The sequence below is a fragment of the Diachasma alloeum genome, unplaced genomic scaffold (genome assembly GCF_001412515.2).
Source record: "Diachasma alloeum isolate Michigan unplaced genomic scaffold, Dall2.0 Dall_scaffold_00277, whole genome shotgun sequence".
Taxonomy (NCBI): domain Eukaryota; kingdom Metazoa; phylum Arthropoda; class Insecta; order Hymenoptera; family Braconidae; genus Diachasma; species Diachasma alloeum.
The window spans coordinates 1,656,071-1,667,810 of NW_021680416.1; the positions used below are offsets into that span (position 1 = coordinate 1,656,071).

Here is an 11,740-nt window from a genome sequence, read left to right on the forward strand (position 1 = left end):
AGACATTTTTTGTTTCGAAATATCACAATGACAATGAGTGCACACCTCGAGATAATTATTTTCTATTCACTGGAGTCTCTGGATGCTGCGATGAGTCTCGAATCATTCAAGTTCTTTCGATGTTGCTGACAAATTTTTCTATTACCAAGTATTAATCTTTGAAACATTCGGTCCGAGACTGTGAACAATTTGTAAATATGCTGAGATGTTTTTGGCATCATTCGACATTTCTAGAGGAAACTAACAATTAATGTACATATGCATTGAGCATCCGTTTTTGTACGGAATTTAAAATTGCGACGAAATCATTACGATTCCATGATTATTGAGGACCTCAACTTTTAATGGTAAGAAAGAGTTATGATTCTTGTATCTACGTGATGGTAATAGGATAGTCGTGCATCCTGAGATGAATGTAATCACGAGAATTCGTGGAGAATATATTATGTAGACTATGTGGAGAAAATATTTGAATGATGTATCGAAATACAAAGTGTGCTGTGTAAGTGTAAAAAATTGTTTTTCATTTATTTCTCCTATTTTCCCAATTTGTAATATTAGAATTCTATTTAAGAAATCGTTTGTTTTTTTGCGCTGATTTCTATGGAAAATTATGCATTTTTCTCGTCACATTTTCAATGTAGATTTGATAGCAAAAACTCGAAAGATTGTCAATTTTCTGAATAAATCATTCTCTTCAAATTATTTCCTCAGAAGTTTTTACAAACGAATTCTCCACTTTTTTTAGCTGTATTTTTCTTGTTTCTCGTTACAAAGAGCAAAAATAACTAAAAATTCATAATCAAGAATTCTTATAGATAAACCTCCAACGGAATCAATTGTATGAAAAAATTAATGCCATTGAATTTCAGTAGAATTCCACACCAATAAAATTGTTTAGAAAAAGCGTTTGTTTTTCGTGACATACAATTTATTATTACTAGAATGAAAAAAAAATTATTGTATTATTTTTTTCTATTTCTTTGAAAATTATATAATATTGTAGTGCAATTTTTGCATAGAGGAATTGACTTGCTATACACTAAACTGATATAAATTTATTTTCAAAAAATTCCATCGAAAAATATCAAGCTATCTCTTGATATTTTTTTATTAGGAGATTACAAAAATGAAAAATTAATAGGAATCAACAAGTAAATAAAGTGAATAGAATATTCATCGAATTCCAATTTCAATTTAATTAAATTTCCATTAATGTTTAAATAATTTTCTATTCACGTTTGATAATGTTTTGGCAATTATGAAGTGAAATAAAACCAAGAAAAATTCTCACATATATAAAACCTATTTATTTCCTATACATAATACATTGAACATAAAATACTTAATTTTCAAACATTTTCATCTCAATAATTACCGAGACCTCACGATTACAATTAAATTCGTACATTTTCATCCTAAATATCTGAAGCATGGAATCGACATTTCTATATACACTCAAATGATGAATTTCGACGATTACATAAACATTAATCAAATTGGCAGTGAATAAATAGTATAATGACAACATCGATGTACTCGGGATGATATTGACGTGCAGAACGAAAGCGAATTCATGCTGGTTACTGTCTTGTATGAATAATGCCACGTTTATTTCGAGCATAAAACCAGATGATATTGTTACACAGCGTTATTCAAGCTGGCTGACCCTTCCTGGTGAGTCGCTGGAGCTGGAAAAATATTTTTTTCCTCGTGAGATTCTTCTCAAAGTTCACCCCTGCCACTGTCTATGTACTCGAACCGCTGTGGGGTGTAGGATACACTGAGTACTGTGGTTTGAGTGGGTGATGTTTAATTGTTGGTGCATGCAAAATTAATATTTTTCAATTGAGAATATGGCGGATGAAAAAATTGACCGCAAACCGGTAAAAAATTCAAGTCGACTTAGCTCTGAGCTGAATTTTCGGGGAATATCTCCGAATCTAAGGAAGATAGCGAAATTTTCGTCAAAATGTTTTTTGTAGCTCTTAATTCGCTCTATAGAAAAGGTTATAACAAAAATTTTGCTATCTGCCTTAGATTCCAAGATATTTATTGAAAACTGACGAATGGTCTAATTAGACTTGATCCGGTTTACCGCTTCGCTACTGATTTAATAGGAATATTGAATTCCATTAGAATGCTACGGAAAATTTTATAATTTTCGCAAATTTTGATTGTATAACACGCACAAAAAAAATTATTCCATTTCTCTTGAACTTCTGTAGATTTTTCTCGCGAATTAGCTATTTCATAGACAGAATTTTCTATTCGGTTTTATTTCGTAAAAAAATGTATTCGAAACTACGAAAATTTAACAGAATAATTTCATTTATTATCAATTTTTGTTCATACTTGATTATACTCGATTCAATTGTTAATTTCAGAATGAATATTCTCAATTGAAAAATAAAATATTTATGATTCAAGAGTTCGTGAGAGATATTTTTGAATCAAAGAGTTTATTCTCAAAAGAAAAAAAAACAATAGACATATTATTGATTTGACAATGTTTTTCCCGTGTTTGCTTTTTAGAAGTTGAAATGAGAAGATGAGTCAATCGTCTTACAATGGAATTGTAATCATTGCGCGAAGAAGGATTAACGCGAGTGAATCATTTCCTGAGTTTATTGTAAATTTTGTGAGACTATTTCTGTTATTGGAATTGTTCCGTTATCTTATAAAGGATTTACTGGAATTTTGGTTGAATATAATTGCCGTTATTTGTCAACGGCTTAGGATTATTTCGTATTGAATCATTGCATTAAGGAAAACATATCTTGAAAATTTTTTCAGAGAAGATTTTCTCGGCTGTTGAACAGTAAATTTCGTCATAAGGCAGAGAAGGACTGAAGCCACAAAATTTAATTTTTCAGATCTGACTAATTTCAAAATTACTCGGTGGGTTGAGGAAAAATGTAAAAGAGAATTTTCTGCGATTAATTTATTTTAGCTGTAAAATAGTTTTAAAAACATGCGTTCATAAAAAAATTGAGTTTAAGATAAGACTTTCCTGAGAATTTTAACAGAATTTTCAATTTCGGAGACTTCATCTTTCGAAAAAAGTACTCGAGTAATTCTACTAAAATGTTTTCCTCGAAAGTAATTGATACAATCGTATCGTTAATATTTCTCAAAAAATTTGAACTCCAAAAAGTTGCATTTTCCAAATCGAAAAGATATTTAAATAATTCCGAACATAAATTATTATTCGCAAATGCGTTTATGAAATCATTAATCTATTCTCAAGCACCCGATCGACATTGACCCGATTTAGTTGACATTGATGTAAGTTTTTTTCTGATGATTCGAACAATATTTCGCAAAGAAAACAAGGAAATTTTTTTTCAGAAGTGATTAATAACATTGTATCGTTAATAATTTATCAGAAATTTTAAACTTCAAAATGTTGCATTCACCAAATCAAAAAGCTATTCAAATAAATCCGAATGTGCATTCTTTATTCACAAGTGCGCGTATGAAGTAAGTTTTGTAAGTATTTTATCAAAAAATGCTTGAAAAAGCACAAGGAAAATTTCTAATCCAGAAGCAGCTAATAACACGTATTGTTAATAGTTTTTCAAAAATTTTGAACTTCAAAACTTCTTGTTCCGTGGACGCGAGTAAGAAAGGGTTAAATAGATCATCATATCTGTTCTCAACCACAATGTAGGTATTATCCAGTACTTCACTGCATTTTTTTTCGTTTATAAAATCCAATATAACGTTTTTAATCACCGGTTTAACGGATATATATATCCGTTTTCGCCGATCGCGGCAAATGTATATATATGTATACATATATAAATCGAAAAAACGAAAAAAAAATAAATAAAACGAAATAAAACGAAATGAAAAATCATATTATAGCGCCACATGCAAAACCATACGCGCGCATAGCGCGCGTACATCTCTAGTATAATAAAAGATCCGAGAAAACCTGCGCAATCGCAATTTATGATTCTCTCTCATCTCCTCATTTCAATAAATAACCGATTGAATCTACATCGTCACTGAATAAAATACCTCCTTCTCCTCGCCGGCGACAGTAGCGTACGTCTTGCCTTCCGGTACCTCAGCAGGTCCCAGAGCGTGTGTGTAGATGAGTCCACCAGCCATTCCCCCAAGGATCGGACCCACCCAGTACAGCCAGTGATTATCGAAGTGCCCCATGACCACAGAACTCCCCAGTGCACGAGCGGGGTTCATTCCCGAGCCCGTTCGCGGTATCTAGGAATTGAACATCAGTTAATGCGAATTGTTGAGGACGAATTGCCGAGGGAGAGCGTAAACTTACGCCAACAATGTGGCCGACCGTGACCGCAAGACCGATGATGAGAGGAGCGATGCCCTTGCTCTCTGGTTTAGCCCCGTCGCAGGCCCCGCAGACAACGATCACCAGGATGAGTCCCAGGAAAAACTCAATGCCCATCCCTTGGACGGGGGTCATGCCGGGACTCAACGAAACAACGCCAATTGCCGATTCCATTCTCTGGGAGGAGAGCGCACGAATCGCTGCCGATCCCGCTATCGCTCCGGCGGATTGCGCGATTATGTAGAGAATTGCACGGACAACTGGCACCTAATGAGAAAAACTTGCATGACTTTTTTTTCATTTTTGGATCTCAAGTGTCGAACTGAAATGATTAATTTTTCATTTAAAGCAGTACAAATACAACAGCTCGTTAACCCTAAATTCTTTTCGTTTAGCGTCTTGTTCCTCCAATATTCGAAATTTCGTTTGGAACTTGCAGGATTTTTCAATCTCAAGTAAATGATTTATTTTTTATTTATAAACATTAGAAATATAGCTCGTTAATTAATCATTGATTGTCGAATGTTGAAGTCGCTGATGACTACACGGCGAGAAATTTTTGATAAAAATTATCCTCCCATTTTATAGAAGTGTATCATGAGTCATCGTTTCCTCATTTCTATCCCGAAATTTAGTAAAAATTATTATATGATGATTAAATTTTATTCTACGTTAGCGAAATTTGATCCTGATAAAAATAAAAATTACTGTGCCGGTAGGGTAAAATTTACCAACCGTTCTCGAATTTTCGTTATCTACAAAAAAATTATTGGACTGGAAGGGTAAAATTTATTATGCGTCACGATGAAATTTTTCTAACGTGGAATAAAATTTGATCATCATATATTAATTTTTACTAAATTTCGGGTTAGAAATCAGGAAACGATGACTCATGATACACTTTCATATTACGGTAGGATAATTTTTATCAAAAATTTCTCTCCGTGTACACAGGGGTGGTTGAGTGCTGGACCAATGACAGAATGGCTCGAGCCAACCTAACCCAATCTTCACGTGCGCCTGATCCAATGGGCGACGGCCACTCCCCTCTCTCCTTACATTCGACCAACGGAGCGCTACCCAGCATTACTCCCCTCTCCTCACATTCGACTAACGGAGCGCTACCCAACATTACATGCGACGACATGACCGAAATCTAAAGTTTCAAAAACGTCTGATTTCCAATCAATTATAATAAAATATCGAGGTAATACTTCTGCATTTTTTTTTCGTTTAGCTATTGATGGATTCACCTTTCCAATAACGAGTAGCCCGCAGGTCACCGCGGGATTGATATGACCTCCGGAAACATGGCCTATCGCCTGGACCGCTCCAGCGACGACCAGGCCGAAAGATAGAGCGATGGCTACCCTATTCGTCACGGAATAATCAGCGCCATCTTTCAGCTCGTAGACCGCCCCGCAGCCGAAGAAGTTGAGGAGCATTGTGCCGAAAAATTCAGCCAACAGCGCACGGTACAGATTCGCCTTCGGGTCTTTCAGCTCGTGGAGTCCCAGTGCGGCTTTTAAACCCGCCATTTTTCACCTAAAATCATAAAATGGGAACCGATTTTTTTGATGAAACAGTTTCTATTGGATATTTTTTAGTTATAAAACGCGCGCAGTAACATTACAGAATTCTTGAGTAAAATTTGATACAATTTTCAAGAGAAGTTCAATAGAAATCCAGCAGAACTTTTTATTGAATTCCTGAGGTCTTTGCTTCCGAATGGAATTATATTCGTCAAATCAAAAATTTCCAATTGTTTGTGTCAGGATAACTAATTGTGGTCTCAGGAGTTCCAAGATGCTATTTATATATATGTAAACAAATTCAATAGAACAATTTAGTAAATTCATGAGAAAATTGTATTGGAATTCTCTAGAAATTCCATTGGGATTCTATTAAAATTCTAGGGAATTCTCGTTAAAATTATATTGGTTTTTTGCGTTGATTCTATGAGATATTTAATAGAAAAAAGTCAATAGATTTCGATTTTGCTACATGAATATTCTCTTGGAATTTTTTCTACAAAAATACCTGGGCATAAATTTTCTAAGTTTTTTTTCACTTGGATCCTGCAATGCAAAACAAAACAAAATATAGCGGAAAAACTTGGAAAATCTGCGCCCAATCATTTCAATAGAAAAAATCTTGAGAAAAATTCAAACAGAAAAATCAAGATCTATTGACTTTTTCCTATCAAGCAGCTAATAGAATCTTCGCAAAAAACAAATAGCATTTTAACGAGAATTCTCTAGAATTTTAATGGAATCCCCATAGAATTTTTAGAGAATTCCAATAGAATTTTCTATCGAATTCGCTAAGATTTTCCATTGAACTTTTTCATACGTGTATGTGACCGATTTTTTTCGACGATAACTGAAAACCTGATTGTTTAAATAAATCCACTTATTATTTAAAATATTTTCTCCAATGCCATCCAGACCTAGTTCGATTATGAGATTGATTGCATGATCTGTTATTGAAAAAAAAATTGTTTTGAAAGCAGTATTCAGAAAAAGGTAAAAAATTTCACCCTTGGGGCAATGTTAGCTCACAACGTTGGGGCAATATTGGCTGCCAACATTGGGACAATGGTGTCTGCCAACTTTGGGGCAACATTGAATTTAAAATACCACTGAATTCAATTTAAAATACATCGTCATCGAAATTCCCCTCTCAAACAAATTGCGAATTTATTACCAAAAATATATTGACTGTGCTGCGACGAAAGCAATTTCCCACTTGTTCTATGAAACTGGGATCACCTCACATTCCTCAAACCCCCAATTACCGTAGCTCAGTACCAATACAAATCCCCCGTAAAATTGACAAAACATTTTCCTTATCAGCTCATCAGGATCTCATAAACTTCAGCATCGGCCAAGACCATAGCGTGACGTATCATCATAACTTTAATACCTTCGTTACCCCAAAGTACTTTAACCGCTCCCCCTCAGCCCCTCCTCGCCTCAACAACGCGAATAAAAAATGATTTACCGAAGAAAATGGGAGCGGCGACGGCACTGGGAACAAGTCCTCCCTCTCGTCACACGGGTGAGGCCATGAAATGACCAACGGGACCATCAAAAGGGGTGTGCCACCACCGGATAAAAATGATAAAACAAGAGAAAAATTATGCGCCCCTGAAATGACACTGACCTCGTGTCACGATTAGATGTTTTGATTTACATCTCTCAATATGGAACTGGGACAATGCCAGGTGGTAGTATTTTAAAGCCAATGAGACAATGACGAGAGTAATGAAACAGTCGTACGTATTCTGGTCGTATTCATCCGTTTGTGAAGGCTAATAAGAGCTATGCACCAATTCGTCACGAATTATTTAATCGTTTTAAAATGAAACGAGAGTGTGAGGATAATTTGTCACCCACGCGAACACGTTTCGTGGGTATTTTCGCATTAACGAGGAGTAGTTGTGGGAATTGTGGAGTGTTCCAATTGGATAAGTTATTGTAATGTTGGGGCTTACGAATGCGGATGGAGAGCGTGAATTTCATTAGACGTTTTTGCAGTCAAGTGATTGATTTTTTGTGGATTTTGGATTTCTTTAGGGTTTTTGTGTCGTCAGATGCAACGGAAAGATATGAAGACATTTTTTTCATAATTATCGGGGTAAACAGTTCATTTATGAAACCCTTAAGGCACTCAATAAGTTCATGCGCGGTCGTGATATTAATTTGTGTAAAAAATTGTTGGATATTCCATTTACGGGGAACATTAATTATTGAATAATTTGCGCATACATATATTCTGGACAATTTTATTTTGCGGAGAATAAGTATAAAGTGAATGAGAATTTTTTTTGCTTGACAGAGAGTTAATGTCAGGATGATTATTCATTCTCCGAGAGTCGAACTTTGTAATATTTGAGGGAATTCTGTAATTTTTTAAGAAATGAAATGAACCAATTTTTTCGTGTACCCGAGCTTTTATGGAATTTATTTTTAAAATTTTTGCATTCAAGTGATTGATTTTTTGTGGTTTTTGGATTTCTTTAGGGTTTTTGTGTCGTCAGATGCAACGGAAAGATATGAAGACATTTTTTTCATAATTATCGGGGTAAACAGTTCATTTATGAAACCATTAAGGCACTCAATAAGTTCATGCGCCTTCGTGATATTAATTTGTCAGGAATCATTGAAATAAATATAAAAATTGTTGCATATTCTATTTGCGGGGAACATTAATTATTGAATAATTTGCGCATAAATATATTCTGGACAATTTTATTTTACGGAGAACAAGTATAAAGTGAATGAGAATTTTTTTTGCTTGACAGAGAGTTGATGTCAGGATGATTATCCATTCTCCGAGAATCGAACTTTGTAATATTTGAGGGAATTCGGTAATTTTTTAAGAAATTAAATGGACCAATTTTTCGTGTACCCGAGCTCTTATAGAATTTATTTTTAAAATGATAGTTCATCTTATTTTTTATTTTATTTCTGAATAATCAACTCGGGTTGATGGATTGAAATTTCTACCAACATGAAGAAGACAGCTGTCTATCGATTGAAAAAAAAATTCTGAGTGTTTCTGATTTTGGAATGCACATCCTTACAGTAGTACAAACATAACTTCAATTTTGAAGATTGAAATCAATAAAGAACCTCAAAAAATTCGAAAAAAATGAATAAAAATTCTGTTTCTATGATGAAAATTATCGTGAGTGCCTGACAGTTCCGTGAAATTTCCTACAACCACATTTCGCTCCGGAATTACGGAAAAGATACGCAATTTTTATTGAATATTTCTCTCCGTGCAGTGAGACTGCTCCAGACATGTTATGGAACTACGCTTCACCCTTGAAAATATTTGAAAAAACTAATGAGGCAACATTTATATTATCGAAAGACATTTGGCATGTAACCGGATTGTTTGATGTTTCAAATGTTCCCCCGACGCTGACATGAATTCACTTCGAGTTATTTTGTAAATAGCCGACATCTGTAAATCTCAGCCACCAGTGGGCCAGGCGTCACTCCGTCCGAACATCAACTTGCTCTGACAATAAATTTAGATGCCATGTTTCGTCGAGCTCGCGGGGGTGTCCTATTACCCTATGATGCCACTGTGGACCGTAAACGAGGGCTTCCGGAACACGAATAATCTCGGTGAAATAACAGTCTCATATTTTTTCAGTCATCTGTCGATCGGAGATCGTTCCCCAATGGATGACCTTCGAGTCGTATCTCACGTTTGTATTGTTTGTGTTTACAAATCAATTCGCAATTCATTGTATGCAGAGGACGAGCAAAAAAATCTCAAATGCATGAAAAATGCATGCAATAGGAAATCCTAGCTGTTTACCTAGTAATTCTATTCAATAATCTTATCCAATCCAAGTATTTCTAACATTTTTGTGTGACCCGCACGACGCATTTGAAAAAGTTTGATCCTTAAATTAGTCAATTTAATTGCAGAAGAAATTTTTTCAAAAATAATAAGTCTTCTTTAATTTTTAACAATTTGTTGGTGCGAATAAATAATGTAAATTTCGAAAACTTAGGTCTTATGTCATAAAATTAATTGATCATAAATAATTTGTTAAATACACAAAATAAAATGAAAATAAAAATAAATAAAAAGCTTATAATCTTTAAAAGTTGCAATTTCACGTATGACAACATTCGATAGAAAAATTTAGCCCTTTTTTTAGGAAGTTCAAGTGATTTTCCATCGAAAATCTGCAAGAATTACATTAGAAAATTCTCTTTGCTTTTTAAGCCTATTAAAAATTATTTAACTTCCCAAAATATTTCCTAACAGTTCAAAAAATATGATAAAATAACACTGAAATGGAAGTTTAGAGACGTATGAGCAAATTTATTTTGCTCGCATTTTTAACTGGATGTTTGTTTATAGAAAAATATCTACAGATGACGGTTTTTCTGTTTAATTAATTCTGTTGGGATTTTTCTATAAGAATTCTTGAATACGATTTTTGCAAGTTTTTTTTCTTGGATGTCAATAAATAAATAAAAATACAGCGAAAAAAACTTGAAAAATTTACGGCCAAGAATTTCTATTAAAAAATGAAAATCTATTGACATTTTTCAGCAGAAGTCTAATAAAACTGCAACAGTATTGTTACAGAGTTCCAATACAAATTCAATATCATTTCCTAGAGATGGCGCGATATTATTGTATTAAATTTTTTCATGCGTGGATATTCAACTGTAAATGTTGAAAAGAATTTTAATGAAAAAAAAAATCTGAATTTGGAATAAAACTGTGATAAAAACCTCCTAACAATCTTTCAAATCCATTTTTCAATTTGTTCCAAGAATAAAAAAATCTAAAAACACTTAAAAAGTTGTCTATCTAGAAAATAAAAAATGAACTGATTTTTCGTAAATTTATCATTTTCCTGAATTCCCCCAGACATTTTCTGTTTCCATTCCAATAGAAATCGGCAAAGAAAATCTCGCAAAACACCGCGGCTGTCCTTCTATTCCATCATCCGCGAAACCAAATAAAAACCTTAATAAATAAATAAATAAAAACGAGACAGGCCATCATATCGAGTTGAACGACACGAAAGTAGTGTCTCACGTCCCCAGTCCCCTGATTCTCCCAGTTCTGACTGATCTATTGGATCTCACACTGCGATCATTATCCCTTTATGGCAATGACTGGGTCTTCCACCTGCCTCGCAAGTAGTACCCGTGCAAAGTGTTTACCAACTCGTTGTCTGTGGTCACTGACTGGTCCACTTCTTCCATAAAAATCAAATGGTCTCCCCTTACCTAATATAGATATCCCTCCGAGCATTATCCCCATAATTAAAATGAAAACACGTCTCGTTTACCATCAACTCCAAAGTAAAAATTGAACTTCACCAAAGTGAGAGGATAAATAAATAAATTTGAGAGGGAATTATCGGTTTAGTTGGTAATTTTATCTGTCATCAGATGCTTGATACTCACCGTATTGTGGTATTGGCACTGCACAGAGGAAAAATTAGTATCCTTGAGAGTCCGGAGAAATAGAAATAAAACAATGACGAGTGACACCGGAATATTTAAGAGATAATTGAATTTTCCACTGGAGAATTAATTGGGATGAATGAATAAGAGAATTTCTAAACGTAAAAAATGGTGAATGATGTGCCGGTGAGACAGCCTCACTGTCGTGCTTCCTGGGCGACAACTGGCTGTACTATAGAGACCGCCAATCTCATATAGGTGTATCTAAGCTTGAGTCTGCAGGCTTCTCGCTCAAAACGAGAGTAGGGGATATCGTGACGATTTAAAGTCTCTTTTTTTATTCTAATAAACGCACTGTTCTCACTCCCTAATGTTCAACTGTCTGTTCGACAAAACGAGTTCGTTAACTGGAGTGAAAAATGGGGATGAGGGGTAATGAGGTTGCGTAATGCTTACATTTTTGTGATAA

The 11,740-nt window shown here is 34.4% G+C and overlaps 1 protein-coding gene across 2 annotated transcripts; it reads right to left on the reverse strand.

The window, feature by feature from the left end:
• Positions 1-1,287: 1,287 nt before the first annotated feature.
• LOC107038042 (aquaporin AQPAn.G) lies at positions 1,288-11,497 on the reverse strand. 2 transcript variants are annotated; one of them, XM_015256911.1, is made up of 5 exons: positions 11,272-11,497; positions 5,569-5,860; positions 4,298-4,582; positions 4,027-4,230; positions 1,288-1,691 (listed from the first exon to the last, which is right to left on the reverse strand). In XM_015256911.1, the coding sequence occupies exons 2-5, from the start codon at positions 5,851-5,853 to the stop codon at positions 1,656-1,658; spliced, it is 810 nt and encodes a 269-aa protein (XP_015112397.1). In that variant the 5' UTR covers positions 5,854-5,860; positions 11,272-11,497; the 3' UTR covers positions 1,288-1,655. The 2 variants fall into 2 exon arrangements, with proteins under 2 accessions (XP_015112397.1, XP_015112396.1); XM_015256910.1 differs by having other exon boundaries at positions 1,288-1,764.
• Positions 11,498-11,740: the final 243 nt, after the last annotated feature.